We start from the raw sequence: 26,517 nt of genomic DNA, 5'->3' as shown, positions 1-26,517 counted from the left end.
CTCTCATCGTCCAGAACTGTCCTAAAGGCTTTAACAGAGGAAGACACCAGGTGAGAAGCAAGAAAGACTTTTGCAGTGGCATTCAACTTCAGATCAAGACATGTATTTAAGAGCCCGACTGTATGTTACACATCTCAACCCTCATTAACAGTCAGTACAGACATAGGACTCAGTTCAGTTGCCCACACATAGGTGGCTAATGTCATTTGACCTTGACCTGCCACTCCAGAAGGGTACAGATTTCCCCACAGATCTTGCGTGAAATCGATTGCACCCACCTGAATGTCCTGACTACCCTACTGCACCTAATCTGGCATTAGTTGCCTATATTTGAACAACTGTCTTAAGTCCCTAGTCAACAGTCAGTGGTTCGGGCTCATTTTAAAATAATCGTGTAGTGGCTAGTCAACTGAATTACTCTCTATGATCCGCTGACTGTATTGACTAGACTTCTGGGACTCCAGTTGTTCCTATTCACCAAGTGTCAAATGAGATGTCCTAAAATACTCAACACATCCTTGCAGAACTGGTGGACCTACAGCAGACATACTTATCTCATGTGGCAGCTGGAAGCCAAGTAGGATAAATTAAGGTAAACATTGTTAAATGTCTATGAACAGGCAACTGAATCCAGCCCTCATTGACAACAATTGGAGCTTGGACACCTAGCTTATATGTATATACCTGCCTGTCTAGATAAATGCAGATGTCTTGACCTCCAGCTGAATCCCAGCTTTGGTGTCAATAGTTACAACTAGATTACCATGTTTACACATGGCTTGAGTTGCTACCTGTGCCCAAAATCCTTGACTGTACTCTACATTGGCTTGCACTCTATCTTTATTCTGGAATGCCCAGACTAGCTCTGTAGAGGAGAAATTCAGGCATGCTTGGCTCACTTCATGGAAATTAAACTCTGACCTTATAGATCCCTGGACTGGGCTCTTAGAAACTCAAGCTAAGCTTGGGCATAGCAACCAAAGGGAGCATGAACATAGCAACTGTAAGTCTCTACAGCATGCCAAACATTACAGTAAATAGTTATCTGTTTACACCAAACTTTAAAGCTTTAATAGTTTTGTCCTTCACACAAATCGTAACTCCATACAAAATCACAAACACACCTGATGTAAATGCCAAAGCTCAGCATTTTCATGTGCTTTCCAGCTTATGGGCCTCAGCGTGCTGCCACTAAAGTCAAGTATACCAGATTCCATGAAGTATCATTTACTGCACATCAGTGACATAGCACAAGCAAGGAAACATATTCTAACATAACAAAGAATAGAAATGTTGCAAAAAACCCATATTTTAATGTTGCCACTAGGTTAACTCAAATGGAATTTCTTTGCATCAATTTTTATATTTGCTCTGGGATCTGAAGATCTCAATAAGCACTATTCACTCCTAACCTCACCAAGAAAAATACCACAGTAAATTCCTACTTCTCCCTCAGTGCAATAGATTAAAGCATTTTACCTTTGACAATGTGTTCCAGAGATCATTTCTGGCTGCATTGCCATACTTGTGAATGGTTAAATAGTCCTACAGAAATAAAATAAAAATACAAATCAGTATTACTATACACAAGCCAAACAACTAGAGTTGTGAATCACTGCTATTAGAATTTAAATCACATCAATGTTTGCATTTGGCAGAAATCTAGAAATATACAATATGTTCATCCTAAGGGAATAAATAAACAGTTTCTTAAGCTAGTTTACAATGCAAAAATTGTTGCTAGAAATTTCATTTACAGCATTCAGTGCTCTTCCTTTTCTGTGTAAGTCACTTTATAAGCTAAATATTTTGAATATACATTTAAAATACTTGTGTAATCTCAGAAGCAGTTCCTAGGTAATTCTCGGCAATGAAAGGAGAAGCTGCTGAAACACAGTTCCAGTTGCTATTTTAGCAGGTCATTCTGTGTCTAGTGTCAAAAATTTGCTCACTCTGATGACAGCTAGATTTGTTACAAAAGATTTAACTGAGCAATAGCCTACCTGAACTACAAACTGTTATCTAGGGAGATCCTGGTGCTGCAATGTCAAAATACATTGTACTGGCAACTGGGGCTGTAACAGGTTATCACAAAGGCTCTCCACGACAGGGAGCGGTGGAAGAGGGGTGACATGAACCCAACTCCATGCTTGTGCACAGGTACCTACATGTGTGTTTTCATGACAGACGTGACTCAGAGTCTGTGGAGGTTATAAACTGAATGGTTTCACGTATTCAGCCACAGTTTCAATGACTGAGGGTCCATTCTTCTCCCATAGCAACCAGAAAGATAATTCCTGATAAGCTACCATCATATTAAATTGGCTTCCCAAATTAATAGTTTAAGCATATGACCAGGTTAGGTCTGGGCCTTTCAGACACAAAACGCTTCCAGTTTTTAATGATATCTGGAGAGACAACACTGTTAGTTTCCCACCATCCTGTGTCCCTAGACAACAGCTCATTCAATTACAGAAGTGAAATTCAGCAATGATTATTTGAATAACATACATTTCAAACATTTTGATTGGAAGAATTAAGTGAAAAAATACATCAGAGGTCATAAATCAATGGGTTCTCCTGCATTTGAATTTCTACCGTCTTCACTTTACACAATGGTAGGAGACAAACCCTAATTCACAGCACAATGATAAAACTGGGACAAATTTGCTGACTCTGTTATCTGTGCTTTGTGTGAAGCAAGATACTTTGGGAATAATTAGTATTTGGAGAGCAAATTTTCTGACACACAAATTGTCGCACCTGTGACAGATTTAGCTTTTGTCAGCCAACTCATAGTACAACAAGCAGCAACTCCCATTTAATCACAGGCTAGGAAGGCTAAATGAGAACACTGACTCTGTAAATGCAATGCCGAGTCTTAACAATGTCATGAGACTAACTTGGAAAAAAGACAATATTATATAGGCTGCACCTATAGCAGACTCTGCTTCCATTTTGTCTAAAAATACAGCATCATTTAAGGCACAGTGAAATATTCAATAGCTTTCAAAGCTAAAGAAGTTGAATTGCAAATTAAAAAGCTAAAATAGGAATAAACAAAAGTGGGACGAGGTAAATAAATAACAACAAATATACATGTGCATTCTAAGCAGTACTAAAAAACGCTGCATGTATTGGTCCTTCTGAGAGTTGCTTTCAGAATTGTTACGTGGCAAAATAAAATGGGTGGAACACTTGAGGATTTACTCCATCCAGGCAATAATTCTGTTTACCAATCTACCATTAGACATTAAATTTGACTTTTACATTTTGCATCCAGAAAGACTGCGAAGAGATGAAATGCTTCTGCCCTTTTCTTTTGTTTTTTCTCCCAATACACAGATTCGGAGGTTTAGATATGGCTCGTCACTCAGTTAAAAAGTTATTATTCACCAATCTACAATGTTTATCACACAAAGGAAAACAAAAGGAATCCTAACACTTACAATGAAATAAGAAAATACAATGATATATACAACATATGAATACAGTCCTGCTACCGTACAACTTGATCATCCATTTTTCAATTATTTCATGAAAGCTGCATTGAGACCATATACATAGCATCAAACTACGAGTGTTATTGAATGCATACTACACAAAAAGCAGTCTTAAGTGAGAGTGTGCATCAAAATATGCTTCCGATAGTAAATCTACATTCCAATCCAAAATCTGAGTGCACTGTCTACAGGCACTGTCTACAGGCACAAGAGCAAAAGGTTACTGAACCAGGTCCCATCAAACATCCTCATATATCAGTATCCTGTTTTCAACAATAACCAGTAGCAGACACCTAGAAAGGGTATAAAACAGGACAAGCATACAGTGATACTTCCCCAGTATGCTCTCCCATCATCCAGCACTTCACGGCACAAAGAATCCTGAGCAGATTAGTATCTTTGTATTTAATAGTCATCTTCTGTGAATTTGGCCAGTTGCTTTCTGAACCCATATAAATGTTTAGCATTTGCAACACCTTATAAAAAAGCATTTCCCACTTCAGTGATCTGTTGTGACCTATCTGTGAAGATATCAGTTTCAGTCATCTGCCTGCCTGCTGGCTTCATCTGCTGCTCCCTAGTTCTGGCACTAGAAGACACACTGCATTACTGTTCCCTAATTCACTCACCCCAAGCCATTCATGCTTTTACAGAACTGTATCATATGTGTCCTCATACCAGAGACTGGTTTTATACTGAGAACACCACTGGACCCAACCACTCCCAGCTATGCTGCAAAGTCACATTTTGTTACCACCATCCAAGCTGTTGACTTCAAAGCTAGCTAGGGTTACCATGACTCAGCCTGAACTTTCATTACCAAATTATCAGCCTCTCTTGATGTACCTTTCATAGACAGGCACTCAACTTACTTAAAAAGGAAGAGAAAAGGCTTATATATATCAGCATCAAATATATCCCAGGAAGTATTAAAACAGGAGCCAAACATCTATACACACCCTGCTTGTCTGTTCTAAGGATGGAATAAGCAGGAATATAATCCATTTTTCCTGGGGACCCATATCTAAGTCTTAAGTAGCTTGCAAAGGGGCAGAAGACATATTCTCATTCACTGTAATTCTCCAGGGCAGGAGTATTAGCCACCCCTTCGCCTTTACATTGAACAGAAAAGAACCAAAGCAAACAGAAGAGAGATGCAAGCCACAGAACAGAAAAGGAGGATGACACTGAAAACACAGCTGCCTGAATCTACGCTGCATTCAGCACAGCTCCAAAGGAGGTAAAGTGACTTAAAGCCACTTTCTCATAAACACAGATGCCCAGAACCATCTGGCTGCAAGGCTGCTTCCCATCATAAACTCGCAAGTCTATCACCTAGTAAAGCTGTTCCATCAACTGCAGTATGCTGGAGCATGAAGATATGCTTCAGCCACCTTCCTAACTTTCAGCTATAACCCTACAGTATGTGTGAGGAGAAAAGATGGCATAAAAACCTCTTTAACCACCTGAGACTCAAGAGCGCTCTTCTACAACTCCCCCTTTCTCATTCACTGTAATGCCGCCTCTAAACTTTTTGTTTGTCATGGGGAAAGCAGAAAGAGAGTTCACAGGCCCTAGTGCAGTGTCACTCAACATGAAAATTAGTCAAACATACACACGAAAATGATCATTTGGTTTTACATTTTCAGCAAGCATCCTCTTGTAATATTTTTCTTAACATCTTGGCATTAAAGCATGAAGCCACTCTTCGCCAAAAAGAATAACGGAATATGATCCCTTCACCTCTATCAATAAAAAAAAAATTTCATCAGATAATGTGGTTTTCTGACATGTGTTTTAGTAATTTTTAACATCAAATAAAAAAAAATACGGAATCTGTCATGCCATAAAAATGAAGTCCAGTTACTGCACAACCAAAACATAAGATCTTGAAAAAAATCCCAACAGATTTAGACTGTAATATATTTTTTTGTCAAATAGTAATCTTAACACCCCCCCCCGCAAAAAAATAAAAGGCTCAATGTTTTTGAAATTATTTTATTACTCAATTACTGAAGCAGATCACTTGAACAGTAGTAGAAACAGGAGTACAGTGAAAAGTGCTAAAGAATTTTCAAAGATGATTTTAGTAATGCTGTATTGATTAAGCTTGTAGGCCTTTTATTGTATTAGGCTTTTTTAAGAAAAGAAGATTATTTAAAAGGAAGAAGTCTTTTATCCCTTTGCAATCTTCATTCTCTCAGTACTGCTAGGGATTGAGCCTCTTGGTTTTGAAAAAATGAACTACCCCACCATTCAAACATGATAACACTCACAACTAATAAAAGGTAGGGACTGATAAACGCAAAGAGGCTAAACAAGCGTAAAGGGGGAATAAGTCTCCAAACATGTATCTTACTTTCAGGGGAGACTTCAGATCTATAATCAGGAACTGAAACATCAATTCTAGGACCAAACTCCTTTCTCAGTTTATCTGTATGAAGTTGATTGGTTGGCTGAAGGAACAGCTCCCGACTTATATGAGTGGCGCTGAGATCTGAAACAGATGAACGTTGAATAACTTACTTTTTCTCCTAAAGATAACTGTGAAATTCCACTATATAAGATGAGTAAGAGAAAAGTAGCAAAATATTTTGGCATCAAATTCTTTTGGCTACGTTCCTCTGCATGTTCTCATTTCTCACGGCTCAGGAAACAGCAGTCTTCCCTCTACCTTCCTCTTTTGTATTTCTGCTCCTGGGTGCATATCCTCCTCCCTTCAGCCTACAATTTGTTCTTGTTGGACAGTTTTATACATGACTGCTGTAACTCACCAAAGATTTAGAGCTACTAATAAAAACATTTTGTTCAGGTGGAAACCAGGCTCTAAGGCTCCAGCTATCAAATCCAGCGTGTTCATTTTCCCAGAAATTTGTATACTTAACCTTAAGCCACCAGACACCATCTGACAGATGCTGACTCACTGACATGCCACCTTTTTTCCCCCTTTCCTTCACACTTCGCATATTATCTTGACATTGCCTAACATTCAGATAAAAAACCTTGGGAAAGGGTCAGAGGAAGGAAGGTAATGTATATGTTTGCAACGGTGAGTGACAAACAAGAGGGAGGGAGAACCAGTGGTAAAGCACTACCAGCATGCTACAAAGAACTGAAGATTCCCGTAAGAGAGGAAGACTACTGAACAGAAAAGCTAAAATAGCCAACTAGGTTTGCAGTATTTTTCAGCTGTACAACAGACTAACCCTTGAGAAAGAGCCTTAAGGAAGAGAAGTGATCACCCTCCTGCCTCAGCAGTCAGATAAGCAGTAGAGTACAAAATATGGAGTAGGTAAATTCACCTTATTAGTCATGGTAAATGTAGTATAAGGCAAATTAGATGGGGGTTAGCTCTATTTGTGTCAGAATTAATTTGTACCAGTCAGTCAAGCTGCAGAGCCACCTCCAAACTGAAAGAACAGCTGTGATCAGACCACTTATCAAAGCAGTACTGCAAAGCCAGCCAAGAAAAACCTTGGAAACAGATTTTTCCAGGTCAAGTAAGCCAAGCAACTTCTTCACCTTCTACATCAGTTTTACTAAGAGTGCCCAAAACTGCTTCCAGGCAGTCTTGACAGAAACTGCCAACCTACAGAATACACTAGAGTCATGGAATATACTTTAACTTTCATGAGGGAGTTCTACCAAAGGATCAAAAATGTTGATATCCTTCCTATACTTTAATCTACTATTTCATGAAAATGTGTTCCTCCAACAAAAAGTGAAGTTACTCACTGGCCCACGAGCCAAGAATTAAACTGACTAAAAAAGCATTTCAACCTACAATAACAGAAAACCAGCATCAATATGATATTGAAGCAGCAAGCACATAAGGAGTGTAAGGCCACACCTGCAGTGTAGATAGTCCCCACCTAGTACTAAAATTATCACTCTGTTTTATATACAGATACAGCATCAAATGCATCTCCCTTGAGCTACAGTTTGGTGACACTTTGGTGGTACAGCCAGACTAAGTACCTTCCACAGCCTCTGCTCTTCCTTGTCCCCATCCCCATTTGTGAGGCTACTTTGCAAACTAAACCTCTGAAATGGCCTGTATAGGAAGGAAATCGATCATTCTGCACCAAGGACACCCTTCCTTCCTTGATCGAGTTGACCAAAAAGGACTCCAAACTCTTCCACTAGTACAAATGAAGTGGCACTCAGTGGCCATGCATGGACAGGAACAAGCAGCTGGAGGTAGCATTGAGGAAAACAGAACGGTGGTTTCCTAAGCCAGTGTCCTGTCCAAGTATGTGCTGAGTATTATGAAAGAGACCAGACAGAAAGAAACAGTGGTGATTTCAGAAGATAGTTAAGAGAAAGATTATTGATGTATCACATTTAAGGGAAACAAAAAGTTTATTCTGAAGTGCATTTCTCTAAAAGCGATGCTCAAATGTTCTTTTCAAATGTCCAACTAATGGTTGATGGTATTGTTCTTCATCAACAAGCTAATTTTTAAAGTGAATTAGTTAACTTTCATTAAACCTTATGTATGGACACTGTCATTCAGAACTGTAGTAGACCAAACTCTGTGACTTCAAGTCACAATGAAAACACTATCATGAATTACAGTAAATAAGTTAACTTTGGTTTTGAAAGTGCCCACATGGGACTACAATGAGGTTTAATTAATACAATTACAATTCACACCTTCAGCTACTTTGAATGAACTTTTGTGTGTCCCTGTATAAACACAGCTTAAACTTTGTTTACTTGGCATTAAAAATAAAACTCTGAATTAGAATTTTACACCATTTTGAACAATCAAAGAATATAGCTGCTAAGGATAATCTTTTTTTTCTCCTTATTTCTAATAATTGTATACATATCAGTGGAGCTACCTGTTGAATCTCTACCACATAGAAATTTATTGGCTAACTTATTTTAAGTGATTAGTAATTCTACCTGTCTCTTCTTTTTCTGAAAGTGGTGTCCCTGTAAGATGTCCAGGCCTGGCAGACAGGACTGGTTTTTTTTTTATTATTTTTTTAATCTTCTCCAAATCTTTTTTGTCTTTTTCTTTAAATAATAACACAAAAGAATTATTTTATCTGCTCCATATACAATCACACTTTCTCAATTGCTAATTTATCCAGCCTGTATTTTTACCATTAGCTGCATTAAGCAATTAAAAATTCTTAAGAGCAAGTAACACTTTCAATGGTCCCAGTAATTCTACTGTAATACCACAGGAAAGCAGTGTTTAAAATATCCACTATCAAGAATTTCTTAGCTAACTTCTAGATTCAAACTCACAACTAGGTAAAAAGAAGTTAAAAAAAGCCTAAGAGGTGTGCAATATACTTAAGAGGCATCATGCAAGTATTCACTTCAGCTGTGTTTTGCCTTCTCCCTGGGCTACTCTTTCAGTCAATGCATAAAATCCTAGGGAAGGAAATCAGTGGAATCCCATCAATGTACACCAGCTGAAATTCCAGCCCTTTATTTCAAAAGGTATATTTAGATTTTTTTCACACACAATAGTAATACAATGGTCGCAATCAGCAGCAACTGGAAAATATCCACTGTCAACATGTCATATCTGCAATTAAATCATTATATCCAAACAGCAAGCTATAACTACTAATCAGGAAGAGTGATACTGGAACCATATATGGAAATAAATCTTAATTTTCTCTAGAGCCAATGATGCTGAATAGGCCACATAATTGTAGTATTTCGCTTTGTCCTTTTTCCTTTGTAATTCATAATAATCCCATACGCTCTAACAATAATCAGATCAGCAGAACTGACATTTCTGGCATTATATGGGTCAATGGGATTTTTAGCATTGATTTCAGTGGGGGCAGAATTAGGGCAATGTTGAGAATATCTCACCCATGGTGTTGGAAGTGTAACATTCATTTAGAGGATACAGATAGGACCTGCGTCCTGTCCCAAACAGCGTGCCATCCAGGCTGAGACACAAGAGAAACTAGCAAGAGAAAGGAGGAGGCAAGAGCCATCATTAAGTCAATGGGACTGCTTTCTTCGCTCTACCTGCTTCTTGCTGATAAGAGACCAGTACTGTAAATCAGAAGTAACCGAGCTGAAATCAATTTGGCCCTGTCATTTTCATTCCAACACGAGAAAAGAATCAAATCACTGTAAGAAACACAATTTTGCAATCAATACATCTTCTGCATTGCAACACAGTGAATCCAATGTGAATGGGGCATCTAAAACAGACTCAAAATTTGTATTCAGGCAAACGTCCAGCTACTTTAAAATATATCCTGCTTTGCTGGGAATCCTTATTAAAAGATCAGAACTATTAAACGGAGAGGTTCATTTCCCTTGGAAAATTCAGCTTCACCTATTAGCTATTAACATGAAGAGGAAGGAGGTTCCATTTTGAAACACAGCAAGAGCAATTGCAACGTGGTGGCAAAACAGTTTGCATGTGAAGTCTAAAGGGAACAGTTAGAAGGATTGCAGAGTTATTGCCTAGCAGAGTCTCATGCTATCTGCTGTGCAGTGAGACACCTGCTAGCATATTAAGCTTGGCTTTAAAGAAAAATGTATTTGATGTATTATTTGGTAGTGGTACTAAACTACTGAGCCAAGAACAAATCTTACAGAAATAAAGCACTCTGAAATTGAACTGCATATATTTGACTGAATTTGTACATTCATTTTAGTTCTGCCTTGTTTGGTTGTACAATATATTTGAACCTAAAACCAGATATTGTTCAAAAAATATATTTTTAATGCACACAAAAAATGATGGAATGTTTTCCAGACATATTTGGATGGCACCTGCTAATTGTGACAGGTTGGCTGCTTATTCCTGCATTAACTTGAACTATGCCCACAGATTGCTAAGCAGGCAAAAAATCTCGGCTGTACTTTTCTGTAATACTTTTTTCTATAGAAACCCCAGAATTGGAAAGAAATTAATGTTACTTACTATGAAAAGGTCACCATAAATCACTCGAGAAAACTTATTGTAAGTATGACTTGCATGTCACTGTGTCTAGATCATAATGACCTGCAACATTTGTACAGTAACAATGAATAACAGACAGGAAAGCAGTAACAGTGAAGCTTCAACTTTGCTTTTCAGTTATTTGTTGTTTGTATCAATTGAGCAAATATTTCTTATGGTGCAAAAGACCATCATACAATGCAGTCACTAGAGCTGCATTTAATTTGCAAAATAAAGACATCTTAAAAATCATTAGCATTTACATCTGGTTGTATGCTACTACATGGCTGTATGCTACTACACACATGGCTGTATGCTACCTAGCTACAGTATCTGAACTTTAAATCATAGAATGGTTTGGGTTGGAAGTGACCTTAAAGATCCTCTGGTTCCAACCCCCCTGCCATGGGCAGGGACACCTTCCACTACACCAGGTTGTTCAAAGCCCCATCCAGCCTGGCCTTGAACACTTCCAGGTATGGGGCATCCACAGCTTCTCTGGGCAACCTGTTCCAGTGCCTCACCACCCTCATAGTAAAGAACTTCTTCCTTATATCTAATCTAAATCTACCCTCTTTCAGTTTGTAGCCATTACCCCTTATCCTATCACTATGCGCTCTTGTAAAAAGTCCCTCTCTGGCTTTCTTGTAGGCCCCCTTCAGGGATTGGAAGGCTGCTATAAGATGTCCCCAGAGCTTTCTCTTCTCCAGGCTGAACAACCCCGACTCTCTCAGCCTGTCCTCATAGGAAAGCTGCTCCAGCCCACTGATCATCTTCGTGGCCCTCCTCTGGACTCACTCCAACAGGTCCATGTCCTTATATTGGGGGCCCCAGAGCTGAATGCAGTACTCCAGGTGGGGTCTCACCAGAGCAGAGGAGGAGAATCACCTCCCTCAACCTGCTGGCCATGCTTCTTTTGATGCAGCCCAGGATACAGTTGGCTTTCTGGGCTGCAAGCACACATTGCTGGGTCATGTTGAGTTTCTCGTCAACCAACACCCCCAAGTCCTTCTCCTCAGGGCTGCTCTCAATCCATTCTCCACCCAGCCTGTATTTGTGCTTGGGATTGCCCTGACCCATGTGCAGGACCTTGCACTTAGCCTTGTTGAACTTCATGAAGTTCACATGGGCCCACCTCTCCAGCCTGTCAAGGTCCCCCTGGATGGCATCCCTTGCCTCCAGTGTGTCGACTGCACCACACAGCTTGGTGTCATCGGCAAACTTGCTAAGGGTGCACTCAATCCCACTGTCTATGTCACCAACAAAGATGTTAAACAGCACCAGTCCGAATACTGACTCCTGAGGAATGCCACTCGACACTGGTCTCTACTTGGACATCAAGCCGTTGACCGCAACTCTTTGAGTGCAACCACCCAGCCAATTACTTATCCATCAAGTGGTCCATCCATCAAATCCACATCTCTCCAATTTAGAGATAAGCATGTCGTGAGGGACAGTGCCAAATGCTTTGCACAAGTCCAGGTAGATGACATCAGTTGCTCTTCCCTTATCCACCAACACTGTAACCCCATTGCAGAAGGCCACCAAATTTGTAAGGCATGATTTGCCCTTAGTGAAGCCATGTTGGCTGTCACCAATCACCTTCTTATTTTCCATGTGCTTTAGCATAGTTTCCAGGAGGATCTGCTCCATGATCTTGCCAGGCACAGAGGTGAGGCTGACTGGCCTGTAGTTCCTCGGGTCTTTCTTTTTTCCCTTTTTAAAAATGGGGGTTATGTTTTCCCTTTTCCAGTCAGTGGGAACTTCACCAGACTGCCACAACTTCTCAAATATGATGGATAGCAGCTTAGCAACTTCATCCGCCAGTTCCCTCAGGACCCACGGATGCATCTCATCAGGTCCCACGGACTTGTGCACCTTCAGGTTCCTCAGATGGTCTCGAAGCTGATCTTCTACAGTGGGCGGTTCTTCATTCTCCCAGTCTCTGCCTTTACATTCTGCGACTTCGGTAGTGTGGCTTGAGCACTTTCCAGTGAAGACTGAGGCAAAAAAGTCATTGAGTACCTCAGCCTTCTCCATACCACAGGTAACCAGGTGTCCCATTTCCTTCTGGAGAGGACCCACCTTTTCACTAGTCTTCCTTTTATCACTGACATACTTAGAGAAGCTTTTCTTGTTGCCCTTGACATCCCTGGCCAGATTTAATTCTATCAGGGCTTTAGTTTTCCAAACCTGATCCCTAGCTGCTTGGGCAATTTCTCTGTATTCCTCCCAGGCCACCTGTCCTTGCTTCCACCTTCTGTAGGCTTCCTTTTTGAGTTTGAGTTTGTCCAGGAGCTTCTTGTTCATCCACGCAGGCCTCCTGGCGTTTTTACCTGACTTCTTCTTTGTTGCAATGCATCGGTCCCGAGCTTGGAGGAGGTGATCCTTGAATATTAACCAGCTTTCTTGGGCCCCTCTTCCCTCCAGGGCTTTATCCCACGGTACTCTACCAAGCAAATCCCTGAAGAGACCAAAGCCTGCTCTCCTGATGTCCAGGGTAGTGAGCTTGCTGTGTGCCCTCCTTGATGCCTTAAGGATCTTGAACTCCACCATTTCATGGTCACTGCAGCCAAGGCTGCCCTTGAGCTTCACATTCCCCACCAGCCCCTCCTGGTTGGTGAGAACATGGTCCAGCATAGAACCTCTCCTCATTGGCTTCTTTATCACTTGGAGAAGGAAGTTATCATCAATGCATTCCAGGAATCTTCTGGATTGCTTATGCCCTGCCGTGTTGTCCCTCCAACAGATGTTGGGGTGGTTGAAGTCCCCTATGAGGACCAGGGCTCATGAACGTGAGGCTACTCCTGTCTGTCTACAGAGGGCCTCATCCGCTTGGTCTTCCTGGTTGGGTGGCCTGTAGCAGACCCTCACTGTAATGTCACCTGTCCTTGCCCTCCCTTTAATCCTGACCCATAGGTTTTTGGTCAGCTCCTCATCCATCCCCAAGCAGAGCTCCATGCACTCCAGCTGGTCACTGACATAAAGGGCAACGCCCCCACCTCATCTCCCCTGCCTGTCCTTCCTAAAGACTATGTACCCTTCCATTCCAACACTCCAGTCATAGGAGCCATCCCACCACTTCTCAGTGATGCCGATAAGATCAAAGCCCTGCAGGCGTGCGCACGTCTCTAAGTCCTCTTGTTTATTCCCCATGCTGCGTGCATTTGCATAGAGGCATTTAAGTTGGGCCCCCAATGAACCCAACTTACTGGCTGGAATTCCTTTGTGCTCGTCTTCAGGTGCGCTCTTGCTGACCTGTGATCCTTCTCCAGGCTCTGGGCATCTATTCCTGGCACTGGCATCCAACGGGTAGGGGTGGGATGGATTGAAGTTCCTCTCCCTGAGCAACTTCAGTTTAAAGCTTTCTTCACCAGATTTATGTAGTTTAAAGCCCTCTTCACCAAATGTACATAGAGAAAGAGAAAGAAAGAGGAAGAGGGAGGAGGAGGAGAAGAAGGAGGAGGAGAAAGACGAGAAGAAGAAAATTTTGATGACAGCATGTTTTATCCAATAGGGATTCAGCTTTTTTCTGAATGTCCTCCACCAGGCTGAACAGAAGTAGATTTATTTCATTTTTGATGTGTATTAAGTGATAACTAGGAGTTCAATCCTGCAATCTTTGTGCTGGAAATATCCCCACTGACTTCTAAAGAGCTAATGGAAATTTTGATTGCACGAAGACAGCAGAATCACACACAAAATATGTACTTCCAGCGCCCTGTGAAGTCCATTGTGCTGCCTTATAGCAACAGAGGCGAGGTTGCCACTGAGCATCTATCAGGAAAACAGTATAATTTTATTCCAAAAGAAAACATTTTCTTAAATAGCCGTTCAGCCCGCTGATGTTATCTGAGATTTCATACCTATCATTCTTCCCCTTAATAATTCCTATAATAAAAATGAAGGAGAAAATAGTCATAACCGAATTTCACATGCAACAATATAAAAGAAGTTCACTGAAAGCACACCAAGTGAACATGTACGTGGTATCTGTAATATGACTGATTGTAACACTGTCGTAGAGGGCAATCCTGTTCTGAGGAAACAGCAAGTTAATTTAATTGTGTCTATACTAATTGTTTTTCTTTTTGTAAGAAGCTTTAGCAACGGAGCAATAAAGCAACATTTTATCCTAGTTGAAGGACAGCATGACTTCCTCTAATGAAGGTGACACCGACTGTAACCTTGCTCTGAACGTGGACACTAGGGACATCGTCAGCTACTGAAGTTCAGCAGCACCTGCCATTATCACTCTTTCTAACTCTCCCTGCTGGGACCTCCAATGTGGGAAAAATGTAACTGTTTGAGCTGAAATCTTGCCTCCAAAATGTCTGTCTCAGACTGAATTCTTCTCCAAGATTTCAGTCAACACCAGAACGAAAGTATGGAAAAATACCACATTTTACTTTTTCTTGTCTCTCTTTCCTTTGAAAAGCTCTGCTGTCCCCATGCACTGGAGCAGAGGTCTAAAGGTCAGAAGGAAAGTGATCTTGTTTCAGAAACGTGCTTTTTCCTAGCACTGATCAACTTCAGGTGACCTAGGAGCTAGAGAGTCCCTCTCTCTCCCTGTACCGATGGCTCACAGCTGCCTAAGCGCAGAGGGAGGTTAGGGCCCTGAAGCAGAAAGCGAAGAGCCCATCTCTCCCTTCCCTCGGAAATCCCCGACAGCCGGGGTAAAAAACCATCTGATCCAAATGCACTGGGGATGAAAAGCAGAGCAGAAAGGAGGGAAAGGAGTTAATATAACCAAACAGGAATATTCTGCTAGTGCAGCATTTTAGGAAAAAGCTCTCTCTGCACAGCACCTATATTATATTGGGCAAAAGCCACCAGCAGCCATGACGGGTGGCTGCTATAATTGTGGGTGCATTATGTACAGCCCTGTGGCCTGATTTGTAGCAGAGCTGGACTCTGTGACTGAACCCTATGTGAAGTCTATTCTAAATATCTGAAATAGTTTATAATGCTAAATACTTTGACAGAACATCTTCTTGGGTTTCAAAATAGATATCCAAATTTCATGGGTCTTTTTTATTTTAATCACATTAGTCCAATTTCCCCCCAAATGTGCAGGCACTCCACTCTCACTGATTTATTTATAGCAACATTAATTGTATGATTGACATTTTTTGGAGGCCACCTTGGTGCCCCTAGAGGCTGAGCTGCAGCCACTCTGAGCACTCACAGCCAAAAATGAAGCCCGTGGAAGCTGTGCTTTGAACACATAAATTCTTCCGATCCATAAGTGCTAAGACACATGGGAGGGAAAAGTGCTGCACTGGGCGTCTCATATTGCACACTCCACACTTGTGTAAATTTTATCTTAAATTTCTGTTTCTGTAGGACTAGACCTCCATTTATAAAATGAGGCTAGCACCATCCCTTCCCTCCCTATGAGGTTTATGTCTTCTGTTCACTAACTGCTGGCGATGCATTCTGATACCATACTGGATGGCATTTGAGAAAATTGTATGTAGCAGTTAGGAATTGGGACTACAAAGCAAATGAAAAATACAGAGAACTATTGAATAGAAGGACAATTCAGTTAGCATGGTCCACTTTGTGAACTGAATCAGACATTGTCCTATGTATAAAACACTGGGCAATTGCATAATTAAAAATCTCGGTTAAGGTGCATACAAAAAAGGAAAAGAATGCAAAGATAAAATTAACTTTAGCATTTATCAATAACTGTACATTTAAATTATGCAACTTCAATCACATTTTTTCTTTAAACAGAAGCTTTTTGCTATACACATAGTATACTCAAATCCTCTTGGAGCTAGAGAAAGGACTCCCATTTTTAGTAGTGATATCTGAGTCTGGCCCTTACTATGCTGTACATCTTTAACATTTTCAAAGGAAAAAAATATTGTGACATTGCAACTTACAGAAGTTTCTCGTGTAAACTTTTACTGACCTACTCAAGTCATGGTGGAAAAAGCTACAGAAAAAGCCCATAACACTGAATTCATTTAACAAATGTAAACCTAAAATCCAGAGTGATGTAAATTAGAAGCATGAGAAATGCTGAGGGGCCAGAAAAGGCGAAAGATGTTATCAATCTCGTATGACACGCAGCGTAGAAAACAGTGATGTCAGCTCCTATGAGATTTCCTATGACTTCCTACATCCTGCTTAAAAGGACATCGTCAAGTTATCTTGTTGACAACTGTCAGTAGAAGTCAGACAGTTTAAAAAATAAAGGGATCAGTAGCAACTAATTTAAGGACAGGTCATAGCCAGTATGCCCATGGTGATACTTTGATGTTCATGAAGGTCAGACACTCTGTGCTCTTCTAAACCAGAGGAGATGAGTGCAGAATTAGCTGAAAAGTACTTCACTCAACATCTGCTTTAATGCACCAGCGAGGTGACCTGCAACACCAGAGGTACTCCAGCTGTAAAGATGTTCCTGCCTGGTGGCAGAAGTTACATCCTCCCACTGAGCAGAGGAAGACTCCAGGTAGTTCCATGAGCACTGTTGATCCAGGGACAGCATTGCAGCTCATTGCTTCACTGAGCCTGATCCTAAGGTGCCTGACTTTTTTTGTTCTTACAGAAAACTCTATTAAGAAGTCTCTAATGATGTCTCATTTTAAATAGCACACAGCTAACTGTTGTGAATTGGGAATAAAGATATAATAAATAGGTATGATAAAATGGGTACACTGAAACCTGTTTAATATACTATGTAAAAAATAGATTATAAAACAATACCGTGGAAATAGATGAATACACTTCTTGTATGACTAGATTCTTGGACAGAAGTGGCAAACCATATCGAAAATAGCACATTAGAGCTTTATTTTTCACCTAGAAAGTTCCTGATAGGATTTCGTATTGACTGCCACAATTCAAACAGAACACAGGCATGAACAGAGGTGTCTAAAAAGCCAGAAATACTAAGCAGTATGGATGAAAGAAAGTCTAACTAGCTAGCTTTATGATAGTAAAAAGTGATTGAAATCTAAACCTTGCTGTATTTAACAGCCTGCATGTCACATTTCCCCAGACAGCTCCTCTGAAAGGTTGACCAATTTGTTTCAATACAGTGGCCACTCAACAGCACCAAAAAAGACAGCATATATCCAAAGCACAGTATGGAAGTTCTTCTTCCAAATGTACAATGTGAAGCCTAAAGTACAAAAGCAGTTAATTTATCACAGAAGCAGAGATTCCTACAGTAACTAATTCAAACTGCTGATGATGCATTAAATCAGAGTGAGTGATGAACACATACACAGCAGCAAGTGAAGTTCAAAAGGATACAGATCTATGTGATCAATGAGCTGCCACATGCCAAATGAAATGCAGTGTTGACACACGTACAGTAATAGAGATGAGGCTCCAAAATAATCAAACCAAATATAAGAAAAATTTAAATAAACCAGTGCAGAAATGTCTCATTACAGAGCTGGAGGTGCCTCTTTACACACATCTAAGTAGCAGACCTTCCAATCACTGGGCTTTCTCTCTATATTGAATATGAAAAAAAAAAAAAACACACTGAAGAGAAGCCTTGCCATAAAGCAGTAAAACCTTCCAGGAAATGTAATACACTGACACCAGTCATGTAAGTAACCATCTATTTCAAGCACACACATTAGGAACAACAGCCTACAGATGAAAATCTCACACAAATCTAATATTATATTGCATATTACAGCCCTGAGTGATGACTGAATGATAAGGCCAACTTACAGCTTCTTCCTCTACCAATCTATGCAGTTCAGAAACATAATCAGAGCAAGTGGTGCTGACCAAGCCTCTTCATGCTCTGATCACTGTCCTAGCTGATTAATGGCTTTTTGACTGAAAAGCAACACCACTTTGTTAGAAGAGTACCGGCATTCAGTGACGTGCACCTCTTGAATTTCCCTGGAATATAAGAAACTTTGCACATCATGAAAGCTCTCAGGACTTTTAAAAAGAAGGAAATCACCTACTGTGAGAAGGAAGGGTTTATTAGACATTTTCTACAAAAAGAATAGCTGTGACTTTCTCGTATGCAAGTGTTACCAGCTGTGGCTACTACTGTCATTATCCAATTAATCATTACAGCCAATATAAATATGTTCTCTTTTGCTTCTGTCTATGGAGTGCCACGTGAAAACAGTGAGAAAGTTCTGTCTTTGTTACTAAATCTTCTGTTTGAAAATGTCACATGATTCAAGACATCATATGTCTTTGAAGGGCTTCCAGAAAATCATACCCTCACTAGGTAGTCTCTTGGCTGCAGTTTTATTGTGGAGCTTCCACACTATAATCCACTGGTCTTTCACAGTATATTTACTGTGATAGGAAGAGGCCAGGTATTCTTGACAGATATGAATCTCGCCAAAGCCATCTACACTGTAAAACTGAGCACCTCTACTACAATTTTACCTCCTTGCAGACTCCTCAACACAACGGTTTGCTGAACTGTTAGGGATCATGTGCACCTTTGTACATTTGCTTCAGCTCATATGCATTGTTAAGGAATATCCAACAAAGAGTCCCACTCTCCTTCATCACCTTATTTCTTCTTTTTAACACGATTGTTTTCTTTGACATATAAGGGATTTTTCTCCCAAAGCTATCTTGATCTGCTCTGAAAAAAAGTCCACCTGCCAGGTGATAGCATGTAATTAGATTAAGAAAAAAGTGGTAAAGAAAAAAAAAAAGGTAGCTATCCCATTTCCTTCTTGCTCTAAACCTTATCTTTTCCTGTCCTTAACCCAAAGTTTAGCATATTTGTTGTAGCTTCTCTTATATAAAAGCTCTAATTCTGTAGCTCTTAATTAGATGATGAATCATACCTTGATTTTGATGAAACCACAAACACAAACACTCAACACAAACACAAATAAAGGGCTACTCATTTTGGTTTATGCTAGCGTAATAAGACTACAGGAATACTCTTTTTTATCATCTGTGAAACACTTAAGAACATACCTAATAACCAAAAAGAACTGAAATAATATTAATACTATTAACACTGATGTGCTGCATGTACTGGAGGCTAATGAAAAAGAAAGCAAATGAGATAAAGCAAAGGTCCTTCAGAACTCAGTTACTCAGCAAGCCATTTGATAACCCAGGAGGAATGAACCATCAAGTGCACTTTCAGAGTATTCGTTGTTTGAGGAGATTCATAAATAGTAGTAATACTTGATTTTGCAGCTATCCTTGAGAAAGGCCATTTAGTTGAACATTAGAATTCCATGATAAAACTGGATTCAAGGCAACATAATGCTAAATCCCAAGTAACGGTACTGGGGCTAAAGAGCTAAAAAGCCTAAACCAACACATGATAGAAAGGGTAAATTAGTCCTCCAGTTCCCCTTGTCAGCAGCAAAGCTAGCCTCCCAACATTACAGTGCAGGAACACTATTTTGTTAGATCCACAAAACACAAAGAATTAAATGATTGACAGACATTTCCAGTTGTATAACTGTAGCTTATGAGCAAGCTTACGAACTTTATGTTTTATTTTGTTCAACTTGGAGACATACACATGGAAAATCTCTATCTGGATTTCAAACAGTTTTTATAAAAGAAGTTAGAATATCATCTTCCTGCTGAACTGATGCCAAGACTTTCACTAGTCAGATTTTCACAGTCAGATTTTTCATAGACTTTCATTAGCAAACAGAAGACTTTCTATTTAGAGCAGAACTGGTGAAAAGCAGAAATAATAAGAAACCACTCAAATCAAAAAACAAAGCTCCAATACAACTTCATGGTAATTATGATTATTTGATCCCTGCATAGCCCTATTCTTTGATCTGAACTTCTTTATAAATTTATTTCAAGACAACTTGCACACTGTTATTTCTCAGGCAAACATAGGAGAAAATAGAAAAACGGGGTTTGAGATGTACGTATTAATACTTTCACTTTCTAAAACCCTGAGTGAAATTCTTTTTTGGGAAAAAGTGCTATTGGATTTACATATGAATGGATCTGCGCAGCCAAAAGTTTCTGGCTGGAATATGGAGTTTGCTGGACTAAGGACAGAAGTCTTTTTGGCTTAAATGAGGTGAGGGTTTTACCCTTGACATATACAAGATTTTATGAAGGAAACTTTTGATTTCAAGATTTCTTATCTGGATAAGAAGATTATTTAACTGATCTGACCTGGTGTTACAACTAAGAAAATGATCCAACTGGGTCCTGTGAATAAGTTATGCTGCAAACCCTGCATGTCCAGTAAACTCTCCAAAAAGCTGTATTTCCCCAGCAGGTTTCCTTTCATTGCCTATTGCATGGAACACACCTCTCTGACATAACCAATGCATTTATTTAACTTTTGTTTTATATTTTATCTTCCAATTTATTTTGGTTAGAGGTAGAATTATTCTGTTAAAAAATGACCTGATCCTAGACGTAGTTTATTTAAATTTCAAAATGAAAAGCTTACTAAGAACAGATAAGATTGATTGCTCTTTCCATCTTAGCATAATTGTATTTCAGGTGAACATCAATTTACTTTAAAGGACACTTCTAAGTAGCAGGCTGCATCATACATAATTCATCAATCACAGCTGCCTGCAACATGATTTACTCAAGCAGATTTCAATGGAAAAGAGGGAGTTGCATTGTTTCTTATGCTTAGGCTTGTTTGTTTTTAAATAGTTTATGAAACACTCATTTGCACTGAATTATTGCTGAAAAGAGTTCATCCTTGGTAATCAGCATGTTGAATTTCTTTCTCTTCGTACAGAAATGTTACCTCTTTAAATTTCTTTTAAAAGGCAGAATGAGTTTTCAAAACATTGTTAAGGTAGAGACCACTCCATGCTTATCAAAGGTAAAAATAAAGCTCAAGGACTTTGCTAGGGAGGAAGGAAAGGCAACAATATTTATCTGAAAAGCATTACTAGTCTTAGGGCTGTGTATTTTCCAGCTGGCTTGACATCATTTATTATTTGTTATACCAGCACGCAAATGTAATTGAAGAGAAGTAGCTCTTTCCTCAGCTAACCCTTCACACAGTTGTCACATGGATAAAACCGCGTGCCAGTAAAGTGCAATTGCTTGATACACCAAGAAATATAAATGAAACTGGGGGCACCACAATGTGTGTTACACTACTCAGCGTCTTCCCTCAAATTCAGCTTCAGGGACATGCTGGTGCCTCAGATGGTCCTGAAGTAAAAAAACATTTCCACAAAAAGATGCAAATATAGTTTAAAAAGAAAAAAAGAGAGAGAGCGAAAATGCTAGAAATGCACACAAAGACAGAAATGCTTTTACTTACTTGTAAGCCCATTTGAAACACAGAGTGACCCATAAAGTTAGCCAACATTCGAATTAGAGCTGCACCCTGTGGGAAATAATAGAGAAAAAAAGAAGTTACCGTTTTGCATGTCAATAGTAGACAATAATAACAATCTGAAGCAGGCGTTTCCATCCAACACTATCATCTTGGAAACTTGAATTAATATAATCTTTATTTGTGCTGGAATGAAAAAGAGAGAGAGAAGATAACACAAATGCTTACAAGGAAAAGTGAGGCAGTAGACCAATATTGTTAATATCCTGCCCCACATACTGAATAAGGCGCAGGTCATAAAACACACTCTCTCCACTGCTGGAGCGCCGATGCGTCAGCTCCACAGCTGGTTGCCCCTAGCCCTTCTGTGCACTCAGCAGTACTGCACAGTTTTAAATGAGGGCAAAAAATAACATCCATGTTAAGTTCTACCACAGTGATTATTCATAATATTTTTACCTCCATTACACTATTGTGAATCAGGATTTAGTGATAGTACTTGCCTTTGTAAAAGCCTTCCAGATGTGATGATCTAGAAGTGGATCATTTTCATAAGAATTTTATAAGATGTGGATACACATATTTGACTTACTAATAGTGAGCTTATTACCCAGACTGTCATGCAAAGAGGTAAGTATTTGTATAACATTCTTTCTCTCCTTATACCAGTTCTTATCCCTTTGCCCCTTCAGGCAAAGGAGATCTAAAAAATTTCTTTTGTTTCACTGGTGATTCTAATTCTCAGTACTTACACCAAGAAACAGATAGATACTTGCCAGAGTAGCTTTCTTTAAGGCATCCCTTTTGTGTTTTCTTACTCCCTCTCAGAACCACAATTGCTCTGTATTTTCCTCTTGCACAAGTGCTCTATTTCAAGCAGAAATATCTTTGCAGATCTGATTTGATGATTTAGCTATAATATCCCACTTTGCAATCCAATTTCAAGACACCCGGCCTTCCAATTCCCATTAATCAAATGCTATACTCAGTACTGATGACTGCACGAGGGGGAGGACACTTTTGATTTAAAGTTAGTCAATCAAAGGCCATAAGAAAACATGATGCTAGAACTCAACAACCTCAGCTACAGGTGTAGGTTCAGGAATTAGGCTAATGCTCAATTTAGAAAATAAAAAAAAAAAAAAGAAACATTTCACAGATTCAAAAATTTACAGGTTCTAAAGCCGAAAGGACTATTACAACAATATAATCTGACTTCCTGCATTAATAGAGGTCAAACAGTAATTTAGGCAAAAATCCTATTGCTTCTCTTTACACAACAGCATTTATTTTAGGAAGATTCAAGAAAAGGAAAATGTTTCACAGTGCTACATAACTTGTCACAACTAATATTTACTCTCACAGTGAAAATGTGCACCTTTTTACTAATTTGAATTTCTCTAGCTTCAGCTTTCAAAACAAGATTTTCTGTCTTTTCCTGCTAGATTCAAGTTCAAAATAGTTTTGGAATTCAACAGTTGTCCAATTTTTAGACCGTTCAATACATGTTCCACTCATTTTTTGGTATAATGCCTATTTTTGAAGTACTGAAGGAGTTATCTGTAATAACCAACATTTGAAATAATGATACGAATTAAAAAGATTAGTAAATTATTAGTAAATCTTAAGAAACACAAGGTCTTCAAATAGGCAGCAACAACAAATAATACATAGTTACTAAAGTAACTGAAGAAAGAAAAGAAAAAATTAATTCAGGAGATGTTTGCAATTGCTTATAAAAATTGAACAGTGGATAAACCAAAAGATGGTGTTTGTGTTATTAACTCTATGCTACGCTTTTATGGTGGTACCTAATCTTACTGTGAGATCAATCATGTCTGGAACACACAGTGGCATAGAAAATAATCCCTATTGAAACAGATTATTACCTGAACAGACAAGACCATAGGTCAGGAAGCATTATTACCCTTATTTTACCAGAGGAACAGAATGAGTAAAGTTCTCAGAGATGTTTACGCAGATAAAGAGCCGATAAATCTGTCTAAGCAGATAAACAGCAGATAAAAAAAAAAAAACTAAGAAATACATAAATCTTATCTATCCGATAAGTAACTTGGGCAGGGCAAGTCCAGGTCTTTCATTGCTTTTTATTTTCTTTGGTGTGTAAGGGCTGTCCATAGTTCCATCCAATGTAGCTAAATGTTACCTGTGAGGGATTTTATAATTTTTTTTTTAACTTGTGTCTGGCATTTCTTGGTCTCTGTGAAATTTAAACTGTGAGAAAGAAATAAGGGGACCCTGGAATACTAACAAGTGACTAGGAAAAGGCAATGAAAGACTGAATAGGAGATCCAAGGCACAAAGGTAGAACTACTCTCTCAGGATCCATCCATTTTCACAGCTGCTTTAGAAGTACTTTCTATCAATTATTTATCTTCAGGAAATCCAGAAGACCTACTTACAGCTTCCAGAACAAGAATATGCTTGTCCCAGCTCTGCCACCTTCCCCACACAGGGAAGGCAAATGCCTTCTTGACTTATTTGCTGAAGGATAGTATAGGAAAGGAGAGAGAAGGAAAGGAAAGGGATTCTGAAGAAAAAGTGGAAAACAGAAAACCAGAGAATCTCGAGGGGAAAAAACTGTCTTGGGGAGAAAGGAGGAGAAATGGGAGCAAATGCAGCCCTTGGCATGAAGGGAAAAGAAATGGGAGGAAGAAAAGGGAGGAAACCACTTATTTCAACATTTCTTGCACTCTGAAAGCAGACAGAACAGAGAACAGCGATACATTCATAAGAAGAGCAGAAACAATCAATAAATTCCCCGCTCTGGGAAGGAAAGGGAAAGGCAGCAAACACTGGCACTCTGACTGGAGATGACGAGAAACGGGTTTGCAGGGAGAAGGATTAAAAAGCAAGAGATATGCAGAGTAACTGGCATAAGGAAGCGGGGCTAACTGAAAAGAGAAGCTTGGAGGATGACCTTAACCAGAGGGTCCTGGGAGATAAAGAAGGTATGTGCAGTTAGGTTCAGAAGCAATGGAACACATGACCTTGGGGTCATCTGAATGGCCCAATGTGCTAGCATTTTCACTGCTTATCTGCCTACCAAGCAGTGAACTAGATGGAGTCCAGAGGACCTACGCTTCCATACCTTCTGAAAGCTTCTCTGACATAGACGTAAACCTACAGAAAAATCCTAAATCACAACAAAACTGTCCTGCTGCAGAGGATGCTCTTTGGAACCTGTCACCATCGTTCCTTGAACGTCCTGACACACAACTGATCTGCTCCCCACTTGACTCTCAGGGCCACTTCTGCTCTGCCAACATTTGTCCAACCAAGGAATGACGTATGGAGTCTTGAGAAGTGAACCTGGCTCTCTTACAGGGCAGAATGGCCATTTATTGATGATTTAAGTGCTTTCCTCCAGGCAGTGGATGACTCAGTACCTTGTCAAGAGGTAAAACACATTGGTTTAACAGGTCTAGTGGAAAGCAATTCTTTCCTATTCAAAAAACGTACCTATGTTCCTGCCAGCATAAAATCTGACTCACCTTAAGCCATTGTACCCCATCTTAATAAAAGTCTGTTCAGAGAAATACACTGGATATTCAGTCAATGATTAATGGCACTACTCAGCTCTGGTGAAGCACTGTTCATTAGCAGATCTCATGAGTGCTTCTTAAGATATTGATACCAATATCCTGCAAAATAAAGGCAAACTGAGGCACAACATAGTGAAATCATTTGCCGAAGATCACCCAGCATGCTCCTCATATAATCTATGACACAGTCAAAGCTTCCTCAGCCTCAGCAGTGTTACAGGAAACGAAGGTAGAACATGTCAGCTACTCCATGGAAATTAACTGCACAGACAGACCTTTTCTGCAAAGTGCTCCTGGGAAAAAGTATGCTCATGGGCAATTATCCACTGGTTGAAGTGCTGTAAGTTTATGATCTTTCTTAAGAAACTGGTTTGCATGCTCACACCATGGTAAAGACCATCCATAATTAAAAATAGGAGCAAAATTCCTTTATATGTGAGCTGAAACTTGTCTTCAAAATCTACAAAATGCAGAGTCAATGCTCAGGCATTCAGTCTAATTCTCTCCGTGCCAACATAAAATAACATGATTGCAACCTTGAGCTCAGATGACATGAAACTAACTTTTAAAGACTCTCTCCTACATTTTTTGAACCTGTGGCATCACTACAGGTCACAATTACTGTAAGTTAATTTAATTCTCTGACTTATTAAATGATCTAATTTTATTATATCTGATTTCTTAAACTAATTGTTTCACTTGCAACTTGCATCCTGTAATCATTTCTTATACAAAAGAAAGTACCAAATGGAATTTTCTTTAACAGGAAAAAAAAGTAAGTCTTATGTAGGAACCCACAAAAATATGACTATTGCATACAACACAGTACTGTTATACAGCCGCACAGGAGGGGATACATCTGACTAAATGCAGGTATCTACCTGTAGCATTTGTGTCTACAATTACTTCAGTTGTTTAGACTTCTTTTACAGTCAATGGACAGCACCAGTCACTTCTGGGTGCACTTTATCTCACCTTAAAGTAGACCTCCAAACAGATCGGGAGAATTGTACCTTAAAAGCATCCATCTCTTGTAATTCACTCCAAAAGCAGCCTTGGGTGACTAGCTCTTATGTACATATCTGCACTGCAGACATCTAAAGTGAGGTGAGATGAATTCAACTGCATTGTCCAAAAAAGCCATACAGAGACTGATTCCCCACTCTGTTACAAAAGTTCTGTACTAGTAAGTAGTTCGCAAGAATTTCTGTATTGTGGAGCTATAAAACTGGTGTGACACTATCCTTTTCT

The 26,517-nt window shown here is 39.5% G+C and overlaps 1 protein-coding gene across 2 annotated transcripts in view; it reads right to left on the bottom strand.

The window, feature by feature from the left end:
• TRHDE (thyrotropin releasing hormone degrading enzyme) overlaps positions 1 to 26,517 on the bottom strand; it is a 223,567-nt gene that overhangs the window by 81,318 nt on the left and 115,732 nt on the right. For both annotated transcript variants that reach the window (XM_009463186.2, XM_087766876.1), the window contains 2 exons: positions 21,686 to 21,751; positions 1,480 to 1,545 (listed from right to left, as the gene is read on the bottom strand). In XM_009463186.2, the coding sequence (XP_009461461.2) occupies positions 1,480 to 1,545; positions 21,686 to 21,751 (132 nt within the window). The remainder of the gene's footprint in view (positions 1 to 1,479; positions 1,546 to 21,685; positions 21,752 to 26,517) is intronic.

The sequence above is a fragment of the Nipponia nippon genome, unplaced genomic scaffold (assembly GCF_047370975.1).
Source record: "Nipponia nippon isolate SJK-2023a ecotype South Korea unplaced genomic scaffold, ASM4737097v1 scaffold_3, whole genome shotgun sequence".
NCBI lineage: Eukaryota > Metazoa > Chordata > Aves > Pelecaniformes > Threskiornithidae > Nipponia > Nipponia nippon.
The sequence above is the reverse complement of the archived record's forward strand: the minus strand, read 5'-3'. Positions and strand labels throughout refer to the sequence as shown.